This window comes from Eleginops maclovinus, chromosome 19 (assembly GCF_036324505.1).
Source record: "Eleginops maclovinus isolate JMC-PN-2008 ecotype Puerto Natales chromosome 19, JC_Emac_rtc_rv5, whole genome shotgun sequence".
In the NCBI taxonomy this organism is placed as follows: Eukaryota; Metazoa; Chordata; class Actinopteri; order Perciformes; family Eleginopidae; genus Eleginops; species Eleginops maclovinus.
The window spans coordinates 9,160,411-9,187,106 of record NC_086367.1 but is presented as its reverse complement, the minus strand read 5'-3'; the positions used below and the strand labels follow the sequence as shown (position 1 = coordinate 9,187,106).

The window sequence follows — 26,696 nt, the reverse complement described above, 5'->3', positions numbered from 1 at the left end:
GGCCTTTTGTCAGCAGGGGGATTGAGCAACACAAAGACGGAGGCTGGATGGTCAGGAGGATGCTGCTCTCCAGAGAGACTCCAGTTCAGAGGTCAACATTGGCTCTTTTGGGGGAACAGTGTGTGGGGGTGAGGAGTGTCAGTGTGTGTTGTACCTGCTTATGCACAAACGCCTCTGTGTGAGCATGTGTTCATGTCCACGCGGCCTGGGCGGGGTTACACACGTCACAATATGGATCCCAGTGGACGGATGTTTTCAGGACGGGTCCCTGTGGACGGAGGGAGAAAAAGGGAGGCAGATGATGATGAGGCTCGGTGGCGGTTGGCTGATGGGGTCCAGCAGGGATGGAGCAGCCTGCTAATGAAGAGCCATCTGAGGCCTCCATTCACCTTGAACATGGGCCATTGCAGCTGCCCTGACCTTGGCTTTGATCCACAAAGATGCTTGACCCCCACCCTTCCCCAAAAGAACCCCCCCAACGCCTTGCCATCTGGATAGCATGCATGCATATGTATACATACGTGCACACACCCACAGATACATATGCATGTACACGTAGGCTAACTCAGATACACGTGCACATATGCTTTCACAGGTTTCATGTTGTTGGATTCTGATTCTGTTGGTGCTTGTTCAGCAATATAACACCTTTTTATTTTACACCATTTTAACTGCCTTGTGTGTGTTTGTGCATAACTCATACACATCTACACTAAAGAACAACATGCGAAAAAAGAGAGGGCAAGCAGGGGAAATGGCGTCAAATGACCACTAAAACAAAGTATCCAAATTCTGTAAATGTTGTTGCTAAAACAGTAGGTTTGTGCTTTTCTTTAAACGCTTAACACCCCCTCCCTACTCTCAAAGCCATATCCTCATCCTCCATGTCTCTAGACCTAAAATCCCCTAACTAAAGTTGTTTCACATTAACTCTGATGGGGTATTTTTCTTGTTACTATCCCAATGTTTGCCACGCTCCATAGGCATTACATTGGTTTCCCTCTCTTCTCCCTAATAGGAATGCAGCGACTTGGAACGTAGGGGTTCCTTGGAAATTCCCAAAGTGGTGCAACACGCTCTCCTCCAACACTCAGGCTTGTCTTGCTTGTCTGCCCAGTTCAGCTGTAAATGACAGTTATGTCACGGGTGACTTGAGTTGCAGTCCATCTGTGGAAATGTAGAACTGTCTGCATTCTCCTCTTTATACATTTCATCCCCAGCTTTATGAGGATTTTTATAGCACAAAATACAGCTTGATGCGATATAGTGAAATAGTGCGATCCAAAAAAGGCAGTCTAACATTTTGTATTTTGTGATTTTCAGAGAAGCTTGTGTCCAACATGAAGCTGACCACCATTATAGCTGCAGCTTTTTCCCCCCAAAACTAGGTCAGTGTCAGCAGGTTTGGTGTCCATGACATGGGCATAGTCTTTGCGTCACTGTTCTGGACTGTCTGTTGATTAAGTTACTGCGCAGAGGCAGCCGCATCTGTGCATATGCAGGGGAACAAACTGTGCCTGTGGCTTAGTAATTAGAGATGAGCAGAAAGGTGAGGGAGTGCGGGAGGCAAGATTACCCCTCACTGTGCATCAGCTCTGATTTCTGTGCAGCAATTTTTTTCTTTTACTCACAGATAGCTCCGTACATTTACTTAAGTGAGCTGATTATGGCTCTCTCTTTCACTCGTCTCCAAAATACCTTTTATTAGTCTCCCTAACCGCCTGTCTTTCTCTTCCCAGCAGCCTGTCCTATATTTTCTCTCGTCTCTTCATAATTCTACACTTTCTCCCTTGATTTTATTCTATGACGTTTTTTGTATTATTTCTCACCCACTATAATCTATTTGTCTGACTTGGATGGAGGGCAGCGGAAGGAAGTAGTGGAGGAGAGGCGTGTGTCAGAGTCAGCGAGAGCGTCTGCTCCAGCTGGAGTCAATATTTGCTTTAGGAATCTCAATAACAGGCCTCCAGTCATCTGCATCTCTGATAATGGACAGCCATATGGCCATGTTGACCCACGCTGTGCCGAGGTTCTCTCTCTTTCTCTCTCTCTCTCTCCTCGTCCTCCCTTGTCTTTCATTTACCCACTAACTTCTAACTTGTCATTTCTTTTCATTAAGTCTTACTATATTTTGTCTTCCATTTATCGCCTATTTGGGCACATTTTGTTATTTTTTTACAAACATCTCTTCTCTGCGTCTGTCATCCATAAAAGCCTGAATATGACCCACCACACAGAGCTTTGACCCAAGTTACCATGGCAGCAGAGACCGGGATGCCCACTCTTGTCCAATACTGTTTCCAGCAAGTGACAGAAAACAGTGACGTTGCTTGTCTGGCTGTGACCGGAAGCCAGATATAGAGCTCGAAAAGGCTTTTACTCAAAATCATGCTGCTCTACACCTCTTAAATGGAGATCCTGGCCAGGTCTTTCCATTCCTCTTCTCCCTACTTAAGGCATGAAATATGAGCTTTTTATTTTAATGGATTTTTTGGAGTTCTGTCCTGACAAGCATCCAAATGTTTTTCTTTAATCCATAAAATCTGAATTTGAAAAAAAGAGTATAGTTCCACAAAGCTTCAACATGGAAAGGAAAAACTGAAATACTTCACTTTCTGTTTTCTTACCCTCGCTTGTATTTGTCTCCGTTTACTTTCTTTGGTAAAAAATGCTTGTTTTTCCCATTTAAAAGAAAAGGACAATAAAAAGACTATATTAGTTTTTAAAAGATTTATTTACTTATCTTCAGGGTACCCGCGAGGTCTTAAAAACGTGAAAAAGTCTTAAATTTAGTATTCGTAAATTAAGGCCTTGAAAAGGTATTGAATTTTGTTCACAGGTCTTAAATTTTGTTCAAAAAGTCTTAATTTTCATCCACCTCCTTATTTGATACGGCGCCACAACATGTATTTTTTTGTTCGTTGTTACAGCGAATCTTAGAACACCCAAACGTTGCATTTTAGTAGGTTACATCCTAAATATCAGGCAACCTGTACCGATTCATTGTAAACTGATTGAGACGCTGACACCCCCCTCTGCATTGCATTGTGTTCTCTTTGGTACAGTCTTTGAGTTCGCGCGAAGTGAAATCCGAAAAAAATGTGTTGACATTAAAGTAGGCTACTCTATTTGCTAGAGATGGGCAAATGTCGGTTCAATCCGTCGTGGGTACACGACCCTAAGTATAACTGGGTTCAGCCTGTGCCAGGGAATGTGTGGGAGGCACAGTGTACTTTATGCAGAAAAACCTTCAAACTTGGGACCATGGGGCATATAGCCTTGAACTCCCATATGAAGAGTGCTAAGCACACAAAATTGGTTGAAGTGCGTTCGAGCCAGGCACCGATAGCAACTTTCTGTGTGCCACCTTCAGTGCAGTCTACCTCCGTGGCTAGCGCTACACCACTGCAGCAGGTACCACTGTCAGGGTTACTGTGCGGGTCAACACCAACTCTGCAGGCAGAGGTAATATGGACTCTTAGGACAGTATACGAACACCACTCCTACTCCTCCAATGAGGGCATCACCGATGTATTCAAATGCATGTTCCCTGACTCTCAAATCGCGGCAACATTTTCATGCGGGAGCAACAAGACAGCGTATCTTACGAAGTTCGGTCTCGTCCCTTTTATCAGTAAGGAGCTCACCGAGCAGGTAAACCAGGCTGTTGGTTTTGTGCCAATGTTGGACGAAAGCCTCAACAAAAGCACAAAAACCAAACAGCTTGACATCCATCTCCGCTACTGGGACGGTGACCGTGTTCGATCACGATATTTTGGCTCGCAGTTCATGGGCCATGCAAAGGCGGTGGACCTTCTCAGTAATTTCAAGGTAAGTTGCTACAGATAACATTTCTGAAGAATACTTAATAAAAGATAATTCAATATGTAATCTAAAGGTAAAACAGGGATGTTTTGAAATTAAAGTCCATATAGGCAGAGCATATCCGTGCTACAGTGAGGCTCTGCACAAGAGATAAGCTAGGCTACTTTATGAAATGTAAACAGGGCTGTTCAATTATTCCCATGCTAACTTCAGAGCCCGCGCTAATGCGCTACTGCCATCTAGAGGAAATCGTTTTTGTCAATATTGAGTCATCACGTTTTCTTAGTTGCTTACCGTGCATTACCTAGATAAGAATTGCGATTCTTAAAACAACTGAGCTGAACAAGTTATTAGCAATTTGTCTAGTATAGTTTTGTTAGTAACTTTTCACACAGTCTGGCAACAAACTGCAGGAATAGCAGTACTGTGGAATAATGAATAGGCCTTCTATAATCTTACACAGTAATATGTAGTCTATTACTGTTAAGACTGACAAAATGTAAAACAAATAAAAAAATCTGTTGCCCTTTCATATGAAAATGTATATAGTGTAAACTGTTATATCAGCAACTTGTTCAATCCAATATTCCCCTACCCAAAGCATGATACAAATGGTTATAGAGCACTTTTATATTGTATGACAGAATACTGCAAAGGTGTTTGAATTTTGTTTCTGATATTTCTTGTAGGAGTGTTTACGTGACCTTGATTTGAGGAGGATGGTCTCTTTGTCCATGGACGGACCCAACGTCAATTGGCGTTTTCTTGAGATGCTGCAGACGGAGCATGCTGAGCATTTTGGGGGTGCCCAGTTGGTTGTAGTGGGAAGTTGTGGGCTACACACTCTACATAATGCTGTCAAATGTGGATTCACTGAGTGGCATATGGAGAAGTTCTTAAGAGCTCTTCATACTATTTTTCACAATGTGCCAGCAAGAAGGGAGGATTTTTGCAATCTTACAAAGTCCAAAACCTTTGCTTTGCCTTTCTGTGGTCACCGCTGGATCGAGAACCTCCCAGTAGTGCAGAGAGCCATTGAGATCTGGCCTGACATGAAGAAATATGTTGATGCTGTTACAACCAAGAAGCTCCCAAACCCTGGAACGTCTTCTTATGACACCATCGAGGTGGCAACCAAAGACCCTCTTATTTTGGCAAAGCTGCATTTTTTCATGGCAGTTTCACGAAGTGTGACACCCTTCTTGACAAAGTATCAAACGGATGAACCTATGCTTCCATTCTTTGCCAATGACTTGGCTGAATTACTGAAGGTAAGCTGAATCTTTTAAGTGAATCTGTGTGAATATATGTCTTTTTATTTAACATCATCTCTTTTCATTACAATAAGACTACTGCTGGTTGATTTGGGCCAATATGTGACCACAGACTACATCTATATAATCAATTTCAAATAGCTCAAGTGTATTGTGACAATGATGCTACTGTGTCCCAAAGACATTTTCATTCTCGGATATGTTTTCCCTGTTTTGTAGAATTTGCTGAGGCGATTCATCAAGCGAGAGCTACTGACTGATGTCACACCTCAGCACTTGGTACGGCTTGATGTCACTGACAAGCAGTCGAGGGTGCATCCAAAGGCAGTGGACATCGGCATTGGTGCAGAGACTGCCATAAAGGTATTCTGGAAATAATCATGGCCGACAAGTAGGCGTTTCACAAAATTGCAATTTGGTGGTTAAAGGGAAAGAGCAAGGAGAGTTGTGTTGTAAACAGTTGTGTTGTAATCAGGGACAGTTCACTTCAGCTAGTCCTTATTCATCCTTAGGAACTCCAACAGCGGAGTAAATCCTCAGAGGAACTTTCCATCCTACATTTTCAAAACCAATGCATGGAGTGTCTATCCAAAATGGTCCAGAAGATTCAGGAGAGGAGCCCTTTGAAGTTTCCGATTGTTAGACAATTAACTTGTCTGAACCCAGCCTTTATGTACAGCAACCCTGAACTGTGTCAGAAACAGATGAAGAGCATAGTCAGGAAGTTTCTACAAGACAGACAGTTGGATGGAGGAGTTGCTGCTGGTACATATTCATACATTATTTTATTGATGAGGTCTAAACATAAGCATACAATTTACTATTTATACCTGTTGAGGGATAAAGATATCATGGTATTGTATCAAAAATCTCATGCTAGTGTGAGCATGGTTACATTCCACGCGGCATGTCGGGTTTACAACTACACATGTGATTCCAGTTAGCCATTGTTTTCAGGAGGTCCTGTGGACGGAGAGAAAAAGGAGCATGATGATGGCTCGTGCGTTGCATGATGGTCCAGCAGGGATGGAGCAGCCTGCTAATGAAGAGCCATCTGAGGCCTCCATTCACCTTGAACATGGGCCATTGCAGCTGCCCTGACCTTGGCTTTGATCCACAAAGATGCTTGACCCCCACCCTTCCCCAAAAGAACCCCCCCAACGCCTTGCCATCTGGATAGCATGCATGCATATGTATACATACGTGCACACACCCACAGATACATATGCATGTACACGTAGGCTAACTCAGATACACGTGCACATATGCTTTCACAGGTTTCATGTTGTTGGATTCTGATTCTGTTGGTGCTTGTTCAGCAATATAACACCTTTTTATTTTACACCATTTTAAACTGCCTTGTGTGTGTTTGTGCATAACTCATACACATCTACACTAAAGAACAACATGCGAAAAAAGAGAGGGCAAGCAGGGGAAATGGCGTCAAATGACCACTAAAACAAAGTATCCAAATTCTGTAAATGTTGTTGCTAAAACAGTAGGTTTGTGCTTTTCTTTAAACGCTTAACACCCCCCTCCCTACTCTCAAAGCCATATCCTCATCCTCCATGTCTCTAGACCTAAATCCCCTAACTAAAGTTGTTTCACATTAACTCTGATGGGGTATTTTTCTTGTTACTATCCCAATGTTTGCCACGCTCCATAGGCATTACATTGGTTTCCCTCTCTTCTCCCTAATAGGAATGCAGCGACTTGGAACGTAGGGGTTCCTTGGAAATTCCCAAAGTGGTGCAACACGCTCTCCTCCAACACTCAGGCTTGTCTTGCTTGTCCGCCCAGTTCAGCTGTAAATGACAGTTATGTCACGGGTGACTTGAGTTGCAGTCCATCTGTGGAAATGTAGAACTGTCTGCATTCTCCTCTTTATACATTTCATCCCCAGCTTTATGAGGATTTTTATAGCACAAATACAGCTTGATGCGATATAGTGAATAGTGCGATCCAAAAAAGGCTAACATTTTGTATTTTGTGATTTTCAGAGAAGCTTGTGTCCAACATGAAGCTGACCACCATTATAGCTGCAGCTTTTTCCCCCCAAAACTAGGTCAGTGTCAGCAGGTTTGGTGTCCATGACATGGGCATAGTCTTTGCGTCACTGTTCTGGACTGTCTGTTGATTAAGTTACTGCGCAGAGGCAGCCGCATCTGTGCATATGCAGGGGAACAAACTGTGCCTGTGGCTTAGTAATTAGAGATGAGCAGAAAGGTGAGGGAGTGCGGGAGGCAAGATTACCCCTCACTGTGCATCAGCTCTGATTTCTGTGCAGCAATTTTTTTCTTTTACTCACAGATAGCTCCGTACATTTACTTAAGTGAGCTGATTATGGCTCTCTCTTTCACTCGTCTCCAAAATACCTTTTATTAGTCTCCCTAACCGCCTGTCTTTCTCTTCCCAGCAGCCTGTCCTATATTTTCTCTCGTCTCTTCATAATTCTACACTTTCTCCCTTGATTTTATTCTATGACGTTTTTTGTATTATTTCTCACCCACTATAATCTATTTGTCTGACTTGGATGGAGGGCAGCGGAAGGAAGTAGTGGAGGAGAGGCGTGTGTCAGAGTCAGCGAGAGCGTCTGCTCCAGCTGGAGTCAATATTTGCTTTAGGAATCTCAATAACAGGCCTCCAGTCATCTGCATCTCTGATAATGGACAGCCATATGGCCATGTTGACCCACGCTGTGCCGAGGTTCTCTCTCTTTCTCTCTCTCTCTCTCCTCGTCCTCCCTTGTCTTTCATTTACCCACTAACTTCTAACTTGTCATTTCTTTTCATTAAGTCTTACTATATTTTGTCTTCCATTCATCGCCTATTTGGGCACATTTTGTTATTTTTTTACAAACATCTCTTCTCTGCGTCTGTCATCCATAAAAGCCTGAATATGACCCACCACACAGCTTTGACCCAAGTTACCATGGCAGCAGAGACCGGGATGCCCACTCTTGTCCAATACTGTTTCCAGCAAGTGACAGAAAACAGTGACGTTGCTTGTCTGGCTGTGACCGGAAGCCAGATATAGAGCTCGAAAAGGCTTTTACTCAAAATCATGCTGCTCTACACCTCTTAAATGGAGATCCTGGCCAGGTCTTTCCATTCCTCTTCTCCCTACTTAAGGCATGAAATATGAGCTTTTTATTTTAATGGATTTTTTGGAGTTCTGTCCTGACAAGCATCCAAATGTTTTTCTTTAATCCATAAAATCTGAATTTGAAAAAAAGAGTATAGTTCCACAAAGCTTCAACATGGAAAGGAAAAACTGAAATACTTCACTTTCTGTTTTCTTACCCTCGCTTGTATTTGTCTCCGTTTACTTTCTTTGGTAAAAAATGCTTGTTTTTCCCATTTAAAAGAAAAGGACAATAAAAAGACTATATTAGTTTTAAAAAGATTTATTTACTTATTCTTACCTTGGGACCCCTCGGCTGTTTATCTTATGCTGATTAAGCTTCTTGGGCAACAAACAATGTTTCTGGTTAGGTTCCGGGGGTCAAGTTGAAAGACGACGCTTACAAAAGAAATTGTTGGCAGTTTACTTTCAGTACATTTTTAATCGTGTTCCCAAACCTTGGACAATGCATCCTGCTCTTTTCAACTAGATTGGATTGGTCAAGACTGCTCATACAACAATCAAAGACCTAGCGTTATCGACACCAAAAATTTGATATGCATCTATCAGTTTTTGGATATTGGTAATTATTCGGTTCATAGGATGTGGTGCGGGACATCACTTTCATTTACACGAGTACAAATTCATCCTGCTCCCTATTTTCCCCATCCTTTGTCTCGGACTGCCCTCTGTCCATCCCTGTCTGTCCCTGTGAGCAGCTTGGCCAGCGTCCCCTCTGGTGCCTCCCGGCTCAGGTGCCCGTCATCCTGCCTTTGCCACGGTTCCCTCAAAGCCATTGGTCATGGCTGCTTTGGCCCCTGCTGTGGCGGCATGTGCCCACAGCAGGCCCCTCGCCCAGTCACTGTCGCGTCCTATCTATCTAACCCAGACCAGAGCCCCTCGGCCCAGTCCAGCCTATCTCAGCTCAGCCTGGTTCAGCCTTGGCGTCAGCAACCGCCCAGTGCCACTCCACCCTGGCAGTGGTAATGAGATGAGGGGGAGGGGGCCTCTGTGTAGAGCGACTTGAGATGTGTGAGACTGAGTATGCATGTGATTGACAAGCAATTTGTGAGGTGTCTTCTATCAAAGAAAAACGTACACAACAGACAGCCGTGAGAGTAATCCGACTCATTGTCAAACACACACACACACACACAATATGTGCTTACTATCATTATGCCATCAAACAGACCTTTTCCCTCCAGTAGTTCCCTGCAACATATTTTACCCAGCACTTGCCTCCATTCCACAACAGAATTACGATTAATCTATGATAATGATATGATAATGGCCATCCGAATGTTTTCCACCCTCATCCGGCAGGCATTTTGAAGGCCTATATTTATTTATTTATTAATTTAAGCTTTCCCATTTCAAATCCGGTCATCCATCCTGCATGCTGGCTGCCCAGGCTCCAGTCACTGCTTGTCACTCTGAATTTCAAATGGCTCCAATTTTCCCCCTGATGGCACGGAGAAGTGGCAGGCAGCACATCGGGGAGGGAGGTCCTAGACATGCTGCCTGCAGCAGGGGTTCTATTAGAGAGAAGAGGCACGAGAGGGGGGAGAGGAGAGGTTTGGAGCATCGGGCCAGCAGTCATGTATTCTTTCTTTCTTTTTTTATGATTATTTTGGAGACTGCATTCTCATTTGGGGCTGTGTGGCATGGCTGATTGTTCCCTCTTTGCTTCTGGCTGGGTTGTTGATGGTGGAGCTGCCCTGCCTCCCACTCTCACAGCACATGTATATGCAGCGCTCCACTAAAAATATATGATGTGTAACCGTGGCTATGATAACTGAAAAGATGTGCAATGTACAGAATGATGTTCTGAAATGTGATGTTTGAATACTTTGAATTGCTATCTCTACATTGCTAGCTTTTTCTTCTCCAACATGCCATCATGTTTTGATCCTTAACGAGAACTAACCAGCTATGAGGAGCGGGCGCTCTACCTGGAGGCCATTGTTCAGAACCATAGAGAGGTCATGACCTTTGAAGATTATGCCTCACAGGTCTTCTCCCCGTCGCCTGGCTATCCAATGAGTGGGACAGGTGAGAAACTACCCATTCTGTACCTTTGTCTTTCCTTAAATCTTTTCCTCATGTTTTTTGCCCCCTTCCATCAGGTTCTCCATCCCACATTTGTGCGTTATCCCTTCTTTTGCCTTTCTTCATTATCTCTTTTATTTTCTCCTCCACTACACACCTGTTTTCCACCCTTGCCTCCTCCACCCTCCCCTCATTCTCTCCAATGTTCCTCCTCGCCTACGCGCGCTGATGAATATCAAACGACGGGCCCGGCCTCTTCATGCCATCCGACTGACTTCAAACACTCCGCTTTCTCCACTTCCTCAAGCCCCACTCACACTACTTTTTTCATCCCTTCTTGTTTCCAAACTGCATCTTTTCCGTGCAATTACTTTCCTATGAATATAAGCAGCCTTGTTAAATGGCGACCGCAAAGTGCATGCTTGTATGTGTGTGTGTGTATGTGTGTGTGTTTGCGTCTTCATGAGCTCATTCACCAACACTTAGAAGAGCCGACCGGCAAACAGCAGCCCGCGGATGTCAGCACAGCGCCCTTATCAGTCCGTGATGAATAGAATGGAAAACGTGTCTTATCTTGTTCTTCCTACTTGTGCCAGCTATGATCGATCTGCCACAGCACTGAAATCAATACGGGATTGCACTTTTCCACTCTATCGGATCCCAACACACATTCTGTTTTGACAAGGAAAGCACTCCACAGTACCACACCATAGATGTCGTGTCATTTTCACATTTTCTCAGTTTCAAGGGTTGTTCAACGTGTACGTAATATTTTTACCCTGTATGCTGGCATGTGAGAATTACATTTCTGGATTTCCGAGACTGTGTGCCTGTCTGTGTGTGTAGGACTTCAGATTCTGAGACGGCAAGTGTGATATTCAGGCTGTTGAAAGCAGGCAAAATGTAGTCAGCTATATTATCATAGAATTTGCCCATCTTTCTGGGAGAGGTGTAAAATCTCCCCGACTGACCTCTTGTCACCTCGTCTCATCCCCACCACTCTAAAGGGAAGGACGGAGGGAAAATATAATTTAGATTCAGAGGAATATAGAGGCAGGGAGAGCAAGTGTGTGAGTGGAAGAAAATCTAGCTGACCATGGGTTCCTTTGTGTCTGGCCAGAGAGAGGTTAGTGATGTTAGCCAGGCTTGGGAATAAACGTTCACAGCATGGGACATACACTTAGATGCTGTGGCTAATGTGAGAGGCCATGACATAATGAGGTCCGTAAGGCTGATGTGTCACCCTCGCTGCTGCGGAAACTCGTTCTGAACGGCCATTTGTTTTTCTCCGGAATCAACGTGTGTAAATAGATTACTAGATTAATGTCAGGGTGTGTGTGTCTGTCCATTCATATTTTATTCAAGAGTCTTACTTCAGAAAATAATGTAACAGTCACTTTATTTTAAATGAAACAACATTTAAAGTGCCTTTAGACTTTTTTTTTAAATGATCGATATTAAGTTTGCTTTACCATCTGTATTTAGATTGGTTCTCTATAAGCCTCACTTTAAATGATGTAGTCCTATCTGCCAACAGTTATGATCTCTCAATATTGAAGACCACACTGCAAACAAACAAGACCAAATGCAGTGGGTCCTGGGCATTGTGCCATCTTTTTTTGTAACGAAATTAGCTAGCAGTAGTTCCTAAAGTCACATTTTGACGTCAAACAGTTGTTTACGTATTGTCAACTTGCTTGTTTTGGAATACCCTGTGCTGTTGGGAGAAGAGCTGTGAACTGTTATTATTCTAAGCACTGAAAATTAATTACAATATAACATTCCTAGATTTTATCTGAATGAAATGGGGACACTATGGGGGATAAAGGTAGAGAATGTGTATGTGGCCACTTTGACCAAAAACAAATCAAGCATTTAAGTTAAACTTTGTATGTTTGTAAAAAAAAATACAAACATACCAAGCGTGACTACAAAGGCTGTACCGAATCATTTATTATTTTCACCCCAAAGGTGTTAAAAAGGCCCTATAATGCTTTTGCTGGTATTCTGTTCCTTTCCTGTTGGCTGTAATATAGTTTTGTGTGCATGTAAATGGTCTGCAAAGGCTAAAATCCCCTGGTCTGAAATGCCTCGACATGACATAGTGACATCAGTAAGTAAAACTCACAGCACTTCTATTGTCCACAGTATTGATGTGTTACATGTCTAATATGTGTAATATGTATTGTAAAGCGCTTTGGTCTTTGCGTGAAACGTTACGGAATAGTGGATAGGAGAATTCAAAAGGATTTAGGAAAAGAGACTTCGGTGCTTTTAGAATCCGACTGCACTTGCACTATCCCACGTAAATGTATGATGCGCCAGCGGACGTTATTAATGTGCATCTGCTGGGGGGAACTACAGTTTATATAAAGCGGACTACTGAAAGTGAATCTACTTTGCACCGTGCTCTCTGATGGTGTTGTTTTATGCCTTATGAACGTGGACAACAGAGACATATATTCTTCATTACCTAGGTTGGAATTTAAATAAAAAAGGAAAGTGAAACTTATGCTTGTCACCCTCACCCTCCAGTGCACACATTAATCCACATGAATCCCAATACATATGATTTTATGAGATATTTAAAAATAAATACAAATGTATTTATTATATACTAGATATGCCTTAACCTATCAATTTGTATATCACAATTCAAATGTGTTTTTAAACGTTTCAGAAACCCCACACAGCTCAGTAAACACTGTGGAATGTGGACTTTATTTGATCATTTCAGTAAAAAAAGGAACATTAATATTTCTCCTTTTGATTAATACAGTGCTGAACGTTCAAAACAAAGCACTAAAGCAAGTTACGGCATACGTTTTAAATTGCTTAATAAGCACCGGGACTTGAAACGCATTTCTCCGTCACGATTCATGGTTGTTTCCGTGAATGACCGGATGCTGTGTCACGGTAAATGTTGCAGCCGCAAGGCATTGTGGGACGGCATTTTCTCCTTTCCTTTCAAAAAGGGAGGTCCAGTGTTTCCTAAGCTAAAGGAAGTTTCAAAGCTCCTTTCCGTTCATCTAGAGTATTCGAACAGCTCTTATCTTGACAGCCACTGAGGTACTTCTGGGTCATTTCGCTCCGTTAGGAACCTTCCTAAGCTAAACTGACTATTCGACCGCAACCTCTGTGTCCGATCAAGCTTTGATGTAGCAGTTGATGGCTGGCTTCCACTGCTCCTCATCCTCATTCTTCTTAAATGTGCTGCACTGCCGTCCTGTGTGTGTGTGTGTGTGTGTGTGTGTGTGTGTGTGTGTGTGTGTGTGTGTGTGTGTGTGTGTGTGTGTGTGTGTGTGTGTGTGTGTGTGTGTGTGTGTGTGTGTGTGTGTGTGTGTGTGTGTGTGTGTGTGTGTGTGTGTGTGTGTGTGTGTCTATCCATCTGTCTGTGAGTCCATCCTGCTCTTGCTCCCATTGCTGCCACTAACATGTCATCCATGCTCCATGACAGCGTGCAGGCGTTGGCCGGGGATGGTTTGGGACATGGAGTACCCCTGGGCCAAACTGGACTGTAAGACTCTGCCTGCTTCCTCCTCACTAGGCATGACGCCCAGCCACAGCCCCCTAACATCCATCCATTAATTCATTAAAATGATCCTGAACCCCACCATCCGCAAATAACTGTGTGGGTTGCGCTTGATTTAGCCAATTTTTGAAAGAAAGATGGGCCCAAGTTCAGAATCTGCATGCTAATGGCTAAATGTAGCTGTATTTGAAACATTTTAACATCCAGCCTTTACTCATCTCGTAACATTTTTGGCCTGTCAGTTTTCCCATGACCCAGAATGCAACCTCACTCTTACCCTGCAACTTCAGACCAGCATCATGGCTTTCTGCATGAGCTAGTCCATCCGCCATACTAACTTTATCCACAGTGCTCTGCCCTTGTTGTGTACCACCTGCACTGCTTTGCTCCATTTCGTGTTGTTTTGTGATGTTGTGTGTGTTTTAACCTTGACATGTTTTCCTTTATGAGCACATGAGAAAGAAACATGTCTCTCTACTGGATCTTTAAAATCCCTAGCAATTTTTACACTCCCTACTAACCGTCTTTAACAGTAACAGTGGTGCTTATTGTTTCCGTTGTTGCCATGTGAACTGCCCACCATTCATGTTTTTTATTTCAAAATTATCTTGATTTTGAAATATGTGAATTGGACAGATTTAACAGGCACCAGCAGAAAATGTCCTTGAAGGTGTCTTCAGAAAAACTTGTTGATGAACTAATCGTCGTAAAAACCTTTAACCTTGTCTGACTGTTTAAACCTTCCAGTGACGACTAACCTCAACGCCACACAAGCTGTCTGAGTGTCCCTCAGATCACTGACTCTCAGCAGCGTTGTGTTGTGTTCTGCTGCACTGTGGTATGGTGTCTCACATGATGCTTTACTCTGTTTTTCCTTTTAGATTAAAAATATAAAGGTCCAAAAACTGTTTATGGCGCAGGTAAGCAACGAGTCAGACCTGAAGCTCGTTTCCGTCCAGCGGCCTACCTACTCCTTCGCTCGATCACTCATCCTGGCTGTTTCTCCCCTCCCACTCTTCTTTTTTTTCATCCAGCACTAACCAAGCTTTATTTACTGAGTGCTCTGACAAAGGGGTAAAGGGACAGAGAAACCAGGCTGTTTTTTTGGGGGGTGTCCTACTGCTAAGGCCAGGCTGGTAATTGAAAGTGATGCACGGTGGGGACAATTAGCACCTGACTAAGTAGCAGCATGAACAATATGGCTACACTTCTGGCCCTCGCTTCTGCATGTGGCGCGCCTTTATCTCTTCCCCCAGCAAACAATTTTCTCTTTCCTTTCTTTACCCCCAATCCCTCCACCTCCCTTATTTCCTCCTGCTGGAGTGTGCCTGTTTGCCTGGGGCAGACTCTGAGACTAACACCTGCTGCACTGGAAGATGTCTTTGTCATCCAAAGCCTTGTTTGAACTGCTGCAGAGGGGACCAATGGGATAGTAGGGCCATTTAAAGACCCTCTTTGTTTTCTTTCTCTCTCTCTCCCTTGTTCCTCCCATGTGAAACTCACCTCACTGTAAGGCAGATTGGGCTGAGCAAGGAGCGGAAATGCTGAGTTAAAATGACGATAATGATACATTAGCCTCTTCTTTATCTGGGTTGTTTTTTTTAAGCGGTATCTTATGAAATGAATTCTTACATAAAGCCATACAGTGAAGAACATCAATTAAAAACTGATGCAGCCACAGTCATTAAGTGCCACAGTGGGAGTGATGACTGTTTAGTGCAGCATGTTTTAATGGCCGCTAAACGAAAAGGGAAGTCTGTTGAGTGGGTGGTGAACTGTACCGCACTATTGTCAGTGTGTATTAGCTGTAATAGGTGGTGGCCTTCCTCCTGTCTATCATATGTACTCGCAGCACATGCAGATGGAGTTAAGCCCACAAAGCAAAGTGTTTACTGTAGGAATGAGTGGAAGAATACGGGAATGCAGGAATTATTCTGTCCATCAGGCCAGCCTACTTTGTTTCTTTTTTCCTGCCAAGCCAGTCCCTTTTTTTATATTCATATGCAGATTTGAGAATCCATGTTCGGACCCCCCTCGCCTCCCCTCTAGCCCTTCACAATACACACACCCTATGTTTCATCCATAGCCCAGCCCTCCTCTCCCAGTGAGCCGCGGCCCTGGATGCTGCCGGTGGCCACTGTGCTGCTGAGTGTCTGTTACTCCAGCCATCTGCCATTCCTTTTAGCCGCTGCAACTTGAGATGCCCCTGAAAAATGGCAGGAAATAAAAGGATAGGAAAGAAAATAGGCAACCAGATGCCACCTCGACAAAGCAGAAAAGTTGTTTAAACTCGAGGCATGGGGGCCGAGGAGGAGGGCGGGGGGGGGGGGAGGCAGCAGGTCTGGGTTTGGTCAGGGGCACACTGAAGAAGTCCTGGTGACGTTCACAATACTTGATTGTCCCCACCAGCGTTCCATGCCCACCTCCCGGCCTATTACTTCTTGCTGTCCCCTTCTCTGTGAAGTTTTCTATAAAAAGGACAATACTTAACAAAGGGAAGGCTCCACATGTTCACAACAAGAGCATAATGTGCAATTTTATTTCCATTCAAAGCATTTTGCTGTCATACTGTGAACTGAATACTTTTTTTTTTTTTACCCTTGGTTACAAAGGTTTTACATCATTTAAGCATCTGGAAGCTCTGTATTTGGAAGAAAGGCGGCTTCTCTTTTAACAAGCTTTGCTTTTCCACAGCATGTGAAAGAAGCATGTTATCTCTGAAATATTTTCAATTTCACTCTCTCGTATCTTAATTCTAATGGCTTAAGGGGTGAAAACTCAAATCTCAGCACTCTGACATTTTTAATTGTACGTTTTTGTGAATGTCGGTGAAAAATGCTAGGTGATCTTGTTTGTGGGAGCAGCCAAAATGCATGACAAAGCATGCTGGGATAAACGGCAATCACACAAAAACTGATGAACCCCACTGCCATGTCTAACTCTCCTTCTATTTTCTTTCCTTCCACAAACCCTCCCTCCATCCCTCTCCCAGGCTCCTTCACCGGCAGCACGAGCACAGAATCCGGAAACAACGCAGGAACTACGGACCCTGTCGACCAGGTTTCTCCCACAATGCCCCGCGCCACGAAGAACCGAGTGTCCGGAAAGCTCCGCAGATCAGCCAGCGCTATAAGCAAATCCTCCAACTGAGCTCTTCATTCCGTCCTCTTTTCCCCACCCGAGTGCAGCCTTTAATCTTTCTCTCAAAGAACCTCGCACACCCAGCCGTGACTGCAAGTTTTCTCTTGGCGTGTACTGTTTTTCTTTGTTTTATTTTGTGTCATATGAACATGTAACTGGAGCATATTGCAATTTTTTAATTTAAGTGGCAATCATTGATTTTCACTGATACATTTCTATTTGTTGTGGTGTTTGACTGCTTAATCGAGATGGACATGTGAAGCTATTTATGTTCACCCTGGTGGTTTCAGCATAAGGATCAGCGGCATAGGAAGACTTGACTGAGAAGTCTTGAAAGGAACCTGTGATGAAAAGAAATGTCATTTTTATTCTCATGTTTCTAGTGTTGTCTCTATGCACTGGAGAGTTCTTACTATAGTAAGGGAAAGGGAGACCGCTTCACCCTGTTTCTGCATCTCAACTGTCTCGACACTTAAGGTGACAAAGCACTGAAGGACACCGCTGTAAATCATGCTAAAACTGCACAGATGTTGGGATCCATTTATAAATTTCTTTTTTTACCTCCTGCCGCAACCTCTCTGCTGTGTCAAAGATAGCCACTGGGGACAGGAAGTTGCTCTTTAGCACCGGTTTGGACCATGTTCATGGACTTCCATACACTGAAAAAGGAAAATGATGCATGGGGACAACCTCCCCAGCCCTATCCGTACTCCCTGCACTACTACACATACTTTCTGGGCCCCTGAGTCCCTGCAGTACGTGCAGTCAGGACGATTTTTAATTGTCTTCAACCCAGAGTGGACAATCAATGACGTCTTTTCTAACTGGAGCTTAATAGAAATTTGTTTGGGGTTGTGTTGTTTTTTTTACTCGTCTAATTTTCATTTTTAAATGAATTCCGATGGATTGTGTCATGATTTGATTTATGCAACTCTGCTGAAACGAGAAAAGACTGCGTTTGTAATTGTTTTCTGATGTCGTTAACTTGGGCTCATGTCCGGTAATTGAATAAGTTCCTCCTGTCTCTTTCCTCCGCTATCAGTTTCCCCTGTCCTGTGAAACTAAGGCATCGACATTCCAACGTTTGTTTTTTTGCACTGTCATTGATTTCCCTAGCATTTGAATGTTTCTCTTCGTTCTTGGATGTAAATTGCTTTAAATTTTATTCGCTAGATTAATATTAGAAAAGGACTATTTGATGTTGTATTGTATTATCTATTCATGTGCTGTTGTAGAGGATATATGCCGCCAGAGCCTCAGGTGAATCTTAAGTCCATGCACTGGTGTGTGTGTGTGTGTGTGTGTGTGTGTGTGTGTGTGTGTGTGTGTGTGTGTGTGTGTGTGTGTGTGTGTGTGTGTGTGTGTGTGTGTGTGTGTGTGTGTGTGTGTGTGTGTGTGTGTGTGTGTGTGTGTGTGTGTGTGTGTGTGTGTGTGTGTGTGTGTGTGTGTGTGTGAGAGAGCGCTTCTCACAGTGCCTGTGTTATGTCTGTCCTCTAACATGCTGTCCGACACCAGCTCTCCTCCCCGTAATCACATTTTGGTTTCTCTTCTTCATAGTGTGACACAACCCATAGACACCCTGCATCACTTCTCCATCGTTAGTTATCAGTCTTAAACAAAGCCCCCCAACCCCTCCCTCTATGTGTCTCTAAAGGTCAACGTCTTGTGCTTCCCACAACAAAAACAACAGCAGATGGATCTGTGGGGTTCTCTCTTTTAGTCTTCATTGCAGGTGGTGCAATGCTCCGTCCCTGAAAAGGAATCAAGTAGGCACCTCCTCTTTCCCATGAGCCTCGCCCCTAACGTCACCTCCTGAGAGAGGGGTGGGTGCTCTGGGTTTAGGTGGCATGCCTGAGCTGAACTCTAGCAGCCTTCCTAGCAACAGCCGGGCCGACGCTCACTTCTCCAACCTGCATGCTCGGGGTAGTCATGGCAGCCAGGTGTTCCACATACACACACACACTCACACCCTCAGAGGGCTCCACCCAAGCTGTAACACTATCCCCATCTGTTGCACTACTATGCCTTACCCCCCGACCCCATCGCTCTCCTGTCTGTTGTCCTTCCTAACCTCACACGTCGCCTCCTTTTGTTTGTATTAAATCGTTTTTTTGGAAGAATGTATAAATATAGGCCTGGATCACATCTATCTTTTTGTTATTTCCCCCCCCCCCCCCCCTCCACACTTGAAGGAACCGCCCAGAATGCTGATCTTAAAGATTGTAGTTTATTAGCAGATGTCTTTAGAAAGGGGTCTGTGCTCCCCCTTTGGTGGCTTAGTTGGCTGGAGATGTTAGTTTTGGACCAAGATAAGGATTGTGTGTCTTATATACGTGAAGAAAATGAACTAGTGTTAGCCCTAGTACGTTTTTTTCTCTCTTTCTTCTCGTTTTAGAAAAATCCTTGTACATTGTGTCAAATTTGAAGGCTTGAGCGCCTTCTGAATATAAATATATGAATGCCTGTAATATAATCTTTGTATAAGAGAAAGAGGAAAAAAAGCTTGAAGATTTCATCATTACTTGTCAACATATCAAACTGTTTTTAACGACCGAAGTCCTGCTATCTTTATTAGAAATGTGAAAATTGAAACATTTCATTAAATCAATTTGAAATTCTACGTATCTTTGTTCATTTTTCCCCCTCTCAACAACACGTCAAATAATGGGATAACCTCGGATTTTGTGAAGTGGGCCAGAGTGTGTATGTGTGCTGACATGATGGTGCTGTTACCATGGGCTCTCTGACCCTGGCCCAGGCGTGCTAGCAGCAGCAGGGGTAACCTGACCCTCCTCCCATCTGTCTCCCCTGCTGCTCAGCCAGGCCGGCATAATGGAGGCTCACCAGGAGGTACAGGTGCATCGGTTGCAGCACCTAGACTGGAGCCCTGCCTCGCCTGGGTCACATTAAGACTCCAGAAAAGCACTTGACCGTAATTGGAGCCCTAAAACTGTGTGAGTGAAAGGGTGAGAAAGAAGCTGATAATGTTAGCTCATTTTCACCATGCTCAGCGCTGTTTGCCTCAGTCATTGACCCCGAGAGAGTTTATGAAGCAGGGTCTAGGTGTCCCAGGCTGATTATTACTACTAGATTGTCTTATTTCATGTGTTACACTGCTGACTGTAGTCTATTTTCACACTTCAAATACAGTATATTTCTGTCTGGACATATTGTCACTGATACCCTAAGGGGGGGTGACAGTCATTTAAAAAGGCTTTTATTCCTGTTTAGCCTTAGATGGCTGTAGAGTTTTAATGAGTAGGAAAAACTTTTTTGTAATTTTATTTATGTTGTGTCTTTTAAACAAATTAGAAAAGTTATGCCATGATGCTCTGAGGTGAACTCCATGCTGGCAGTATGTCTCTGTACGTCTGAAGAGGAGGCTTTGTGCTAAATTACCACTGAATTAATGCCTTACAGGTTCTGGAGGTCAGATATGAAGCCCACTGAGCCCGGATGTGTCCCTAAATCAGCACACATCGAGCTGCATATGAGTCTTCCAGAGAAGACAGATGTTTTACTGCTCCAGAGGTGAGTTTAATCCGCCACGTCTTTGTCCTCCTGTCATGTTCTGACATGGTATTAAGGAGGGGATTTATGATTAGGCCCTAAGTGCTTCTCTGTGGCAGCGAAACGGCATCTATTGAGCCACTGGAGCTATGATTTACTGCGAATCAGGATGATAAACGGGGAATCGAAGGCAAAGGTTTGGCAGAGGGGCTCCTGAGGTTTGGTTTCCTTGTTAGGGACGAGTAAGCACGATCGCACCGTCTCGGAGTGGGACCCGATGTGAGAGGGATGTTGCAGAAAAGAAATGAGAATTTAAACCGTGACATTGTTAAAAGTTTTAGGATGTCAAATTATACTGGTAATTATCTTGCTTCATAACTTTTGGCACCCTGCTTTGGAAATCCTCTTTAACCACCTGATCGGCCATATAAGCAGAATAATTTGTGCATTTCTCGAAAAATCTCCAGAAAATCAGAAAGGCTTTTTACAACATCTCAGAAAAGTACGTTTCGTTTAATACGTTTATCTTTTCTACCTGTATTCATATCCATAATAATCTTAGAATTGAGAAATCATTTCCGGACTTCCGGAAAAAAGAAACCCAACCAACACTAGAATCAAACAGACTTAAAACTATTATAAGATCACACAACTCATTATATTAGCAAAACCAAATTCCCTCCAGAAGTGTTGAGTATTCGTTAAAGTTAATTACCAGCGTATACTTATTTCAACTCTATTTGAAAAAGTTCAACCACCTTGAGACACGTGTCCTTTTGAAAATATTTTATTTCGATAGACAACAACGATGTACACATACAATCAAAGCGCTATAAAAGCCAACATTTAAGAAAAATAACTTGTCCTTAAAAAAGATTGCATCTAAGGTAAGAGCTTTACGTTTTTTTTTGTTTTTTTTACAAGAGCTGTGGGGATTGAGGATTAAAACCCGACCCACGACAATTATCACAACTCATGAATTTGACCCCAAAAACAAAAACAAACAAAAAAACAAAAACATTTTGGCTATACGACATGTAAACTGCCAGAACGATTCACAGAAGAGATCACAACAAACACAATAATAAGTTACATAAAATAATTAGAATAAATAAATAAATAAACATATGATGAAAAATATTGCAACAATCTTCCATAATAATAATAATAAAATATGTGCCAGCATTCAAAATTAAATCAGTCTATGTTGACTTTTTTTTAAGGCAGTTATACAGCGGGATTTGGATGTGTATGTAGGCTATGTCGGACTAGGTTTACTAAAGGCATTTGTGGTTCTACTAAACAGGGAATGCCTCAGTCACTCTCTTTTTCCCACCAATACTAAGTAATTCACAAACTAGCGTAAAGCTACATTGATAGTGAATTCAAAAGGCTTTGATGGGGAAAAAGGATTTCTGAGAATTGTAAGACATTTCTTAGGTCTATAAGCTATAATTGAACACATGTGCTGTCCTAGAAAAATACCCTTTAACAGTCAAACTAACGCTTTGTATTCTTTTTTTTCTTCTTGATAAACTAAGTTGAGAAAGAAAATCTCAAAATAGGCCTATATGTAGTTCAAATATAGAGAGAAGCATTCAACAATCACTGATTGGCATGGAAAAGACACCTCATTAAACACCACTTAAACATCAAATCGGCTGCCTTTCATTGGCCTAAAGTTATGGCAGTGAGTGTCACAAACTCTTACTTTTTTAACCCCAAAGCCACTTTTTTTTTGTTTCTCCTTTTTTAAGTTATCCCCCCCATCAAAGGCACAAGTTTAGTGTTGTCTCTAACAGGCAGGGCGCACCGGCATTTGGAGCAGGATCACCTGTCTGTTCTCCGAGGGGTGGCACTTGTTTATGTGCCTGGTGAGCCCCGGCGAGCTGTAGAGAGTGGCGGGGCAGTATTTGCACGGGTAAATCTGGGAGGAGTGCATGAGGCGCAGGTGTCTCTCCTGGCCGGCTCTGCTGGTGAAACTCTCCCCGCACACCGGGCACAGCAGGCAGTCCACCGGGCTCAGGTTGAGGGGGCTTTGGTTTGAGGCTTCCTCTGAGGATGATGATGAGGATGAGGATGATGATGATAATGATGATGATGCTGAAGAGGAGGATAAGACCGGAGCTTGCTCTGCCGGGCGGTCGCCGGTTTGAAACCCGTGCTCCTCCAGCACTGTCTTTTGCAAGGCCTGATGTGCCAAGATGTGTTTTCTTAGGTATGCCTGTCGCTTAAACCTCTTCCCGCAGTACTGGCAGTCATATGTACCATCTTCAGAGCCCGACTCGGACAGACCTGGACTCGGGGTGTCTCTGTCACTCATGTCTTTGGCTTCGTCGGAGACTGACTTGACACCCATTGGTGGCATTTTGGCCGTTTCATGTTTGGTGGCTTGTCCCTGTGGCATCGCAGGTGCGCCGGTGGTCCGGGGTTTGTGCCAGCGGCGGTGAGAGGCGAGGTTAGCCGGGCAGCTGAACATCTTATCGCACTCGGGACACCGGTACTCGACCCTGACGATGCGGGAGCACTTGTGCTGAGCAAGAGAGAATGGATCCGCGTACGCCTCCTTGCACAGCTGACACACAAACTCCCCCAGAGGCTTGTTCCCCCCGGCAGACTGCGCCCTCGGCTTAATCTCCAACGGCCCCTCTTTGATTTTGAGACCAAGCACGGGAGAAGTCGTCATCTCGTCTTCGAAGTTGAGTTTTCTGATGGCTTTGGGTTTCTTGGAGGCGGGTTTAGATTTACGTTCGGTACCGTCAGCTGCGGGTCTTTTGGTGGCGACACGGTTGCTTGGTGCCGGGAGGCTGCTGGTTGTGCCGATGCGGCTGCTGTTGCTGGTACCGATCTTCAAGTCGACCGGGGCGAACATGAGCTGGTCCAGGCCGGAGAGGGAGGCAGGTGTAGGGAATGACTCGGCAGAAATAGGCGAGCCGAGATTGAAACTTCGCTCGAAATATCCCCTGTCGTGCTCCTTGCTGATGGGCCGGGTGGGGCTGTAGATCGCTTGGCACACCGCCTCTGGGTTGCCGAACTGCACCGGCTTCTCCAGTCTTGGCACCGGTGCGAAAGCTGCTGTGAAATCCGGAGAGGCTGCCGCGCGGTCCGGACTGGACGCCACGGACATAGGCGGGGAGGGGTCCACATAACTCGGCAAGGCAGCTGGGGTGGGATGCTCCTGTATGTCATCTTCGTCCGACCGAGTCCTGTAGGAAACATGTGCAGATTTCTTGTTTCTTTTTACCAGGAATCCTTTGGGCATCTTGGCGAGTATGAGAGGAAAGGCACTTCGGGGAGGTGGGTGAAGTCTCGAGTATCCAGGTTTGTTAAAAATATGGCAACACTAGAAGCTTCTGGGACTTTATCTCCCCTGTATATCGATTCTTCTGTTGCTGAAATGTTTTCGTCTCCAAGGCATAGCTCCACTCTTTTTATGCCGGAATGATGCTATTGTTCTCGCCCCCCCTGTTGCAGCATCCCCGACCAATCGGATGAAACCAACATCCCAGTGGATTTGATGTGGGAGGGCTTACAGCCTGGGTTTGGTGGATTTCGTTGGAGGATGTGCAGATAGCTTAGCAGATGTACTGGCGGTTTATTACATTAATGTGTGCGCTCAGCCCCTCCCCGACAGAGGCACACGCCGGGACCCTCCTCCTTTTACGGTCTGATGGGCCCCTATACAAATGCACACGTGCCACGGCTTTGTGGCTCTCCTTTGAGGGCCCCGGAGCTGCCAAAAGGAAATGTCCGTCACTACCACAATCATCACAATTTAGAATTAAGACGGGGATAAGACAAGCTTGGTTAAATGCAAACCAAAAGTTGTTTCAATTTCTGCTGTGATGTGTTTCAAAGACGCAACTCACGTAATGGACACAACTGTAACACCAGATTCTCCCAATGTCATGTTGCTTTTACCTCCACTCGGTTCGCTGTTGTTGTTTTTTTGTTACACCCATGCTCCTCTTTTGCGCAAAACATTTGCACACGTTGCAGGCCTTCCAACACACCAGATAAGCCAGATTTTATAGACCTTTATTTTATTATGCCTTAAATAAACACTATGGACGGAGTGTTTCTTTTATTTTAGGGCACGTGTCTGTCTCCGTAGTTTAACTCGATATATAAATCAGACATCTCACTGCATACATAAGTAATAAGAAGGCCCTCTGGTCTGTGCACAATAGCCACGTCTGCCCGTACTTGGATTTCCCCGTCTCTCCTTTTTTTCGTTTGAAAGGCAAATTGACCTCTTAACTGTGAAACAGGACTCACGACCAATCTGGCCAACAGCTAGACGCGTGCTGGGCGGAATCAGAGCTGCAGACAAAGAAGGCCGCATCCGAGGCTTGTGCTGCAAAATGCTGCACATAACATAAGGGAAGCTGCTGTTGCTGCTGGAGGGAACTGTTGTTTGAGCAAATATGTGCTGTCTTGAGGACGTTAATTGCTGATTTGAAATCTTATTTCTGCTGAAAGAAGCGATCCAATATTAAAGTTTGCATTGAATCCAATACAAAAGTAAACGTTTGTTATACTCCCAATTTATTAAAACAAATCTCCGTTTCAATAAAATGCTCTCATTATGCAGTCTGCTGTTTGCCTAACAAAGACAACTTTTTTTTCGACAAATGTGGCCTATTTCTTTACCAGTTCCCCCATGGTTTCTGTGCATACCTCATATATTGTGTATTTGTCTTTTCTCTCTCTCGTTATAATGGCTAAATGTAGGCTGCAGTGCGCCACTTGGCAGAGAGTGCATTCTTTTTCCTTTCACTCCACAGACCAGGGAGGAATTAATCTCCATCGTCGTACATTGTTCCCCTCATTTGCATAAAGCTGCAGTATGACCAAGTCAAATAATTACACAATCGGCTCTGAGCCGCAGGCCTGCGCCTTCTTTCAATAGGCCTCTGTGTGCCCGTGCCTTCTCACCTGCCTAAACGCACACCGTTATTTTGGAGAGGTAAAATGACAAAGTAGAACAAATACTTTTAAATTGTTTTAAAGATAGACGTAAAACTAGATATCAACTTTTCATTGTTTTGATTCAAGTTAAACACATTTTTTTGTATAGAAAAAACATTTTGTGTAGTTAGTTGTTGCTACGTGTTGTAACACTTTAATTTATTTTATGGCTGCAGTGACTTAATTAAATTTACTTTAACATATAACTCCAAACTTTTTCCGTGAGTGTGTTCGCCTCCTCTGCTGTTACTTGTTTTTCTTTCTCTCTGTAGCCTACATCTATTAGTCGTGGTTTGTTGGGACTACAAGCTTTGATGGCATTTTAACGAGTTCCTCTTTCCCCCATGATAATTTCTGTGGGGCGCGTGGGCCGGTGTGCTGGTCTCGGCTATAAAGGCGCATGCGCATGTTTGATCAGTGGCGCGTGCTGCCCTGGCGGACGGGAAGCATAGGCGCCTCATTAGCATACAGCTGCAGCCGCTTTCAACTTCTGCCTCATAAACCTTATGGCATGCTGCTGCACCGTTTATAATATTCCTCTCATATTCCTCCTGCATGTAGCCAATACTCTTAATATAATAGCTGCTAGATTATATGATTAAAGTTTAAAATAATAGGTATTGTTTTTTCATTTTATGTAAAATTATGTGTTATGGTGCTATTTGTTTTTTTTACTTTCTCCACAGTAACTTTAAAAAAGATTCCTAAGGTATTCTAGCCCGGATATGATTATTTAAACCTGAGTGCATGGATAAACTGTAACAGTAGAAGTTTATGTTAAAGACTGATCAGTTTCTGAGCTTCTGGCTTTAGAGTCTTGTTCTTACTTTATTGCACCACCTACAGGAAGAAACATGAATTCTGAGAAAAGACCGAAAAGTTAACCTTCAGTATTCAATGCATTTCACTCAGTTCTCTTTGCAGGCATCCCACCATGCTTCTGTCAAACATTAATAAGGTTACCCAGGGATTTGGTTGTTTCCCAAAGATTGGATTAGCTCTATTCTCGCCATACATGTTCAGAAAGCTCCTGTACTTCCCAGATGAATGATTGGCTCCATGTGCTTTGCCAATTTGACAGTGCAACAGGACATGACTGTAATTGGTGCTCACTACATAGCCACCTTCAATGCATTGTCAATCAATTATTGTAATGGATTAGCTGAGGTCCTATTCTGGCTGCCTGTAATCTGATAGAGGGTTCTTTTAGCACCATGGAGAGAGCCAGCGAGGGACCCAGATTTAATCAGGCTGGCTGTGGACGCAGCACA

The 26,696-nt window shown here is 43.8% G+C and overlaps 3 protein-coding genes across 8 annotated transcripts in view; 2 read left to right on the top strand and 1 right to left on the bottom strand.

Annotated features, from left to right (window-relative positions):
- The window catches only part of ralgapa2 (Ral GTPase activating protein catalytic subunit alpha 2), a 100,698-nt gene extending 81,134 nt beyond the window's left edge, over window positions 1–19,564 (top strand). For 3 of the 6 annotated variants that reach the window (XM_063908673.1, XM_063908670.1, XM_063908668.1), the window contains 2 exons: window positions 10,153–10,274; window positions 16,796–19,564. In XM_063908673.1, the coding sequence (XP_063764743.1) occupies window positions 10,153–10,274; window positions 16,796–16,953 (280 nt within the window). In that variant the 3' untranslated portion in view covers window positions 16,954–19,564. The other 3 variants (XM_063908671.1, XM_063908672.1, XM_063908669.1) reach the window with 3 other exon arrangements.
- LOC134881626 (uncharacterized) lies at window positions 2,770–9,209 on the top strand. Its single transcript, XM_063909119.1, has 5 exons — window positions 2,770–3,831; window positions 4,515–5,096; window positions 5,319–5,462; window positions 5,612–5,907; window positions 8,942–9,209. The coding sequence occupies exons 1-5, from the start codon at window positions 3,139–3,141 to the stop codon at window positions 9,207–9,209; spliced, it is 1,983 nt and encodes a 660-aa protein (XP_063765189.1). The 5' UTR covers window positions 2,770–3,138.
- Window positions 19,565–21,271: 1,707 nt separating the features above from the next.
- Window positions 21,272–24,004, bottom strand: insm1b (insulinoma-associated 1b). The gene has a single exon (XM_063909621.1). It carries the CDS (start codon window positions 23,714–23,716, stop codon window positions 22,250–22,252), a length of 1,467 nt encoding a protein of 488 aa, XP_063765691.1. The 5' UTR covers window positions 23,717–24,004; the 3' UTR covers window positions 21,272–22,249.
- Window positions 24,005–26,696: the final 2,692 nt, after the last annotated feature.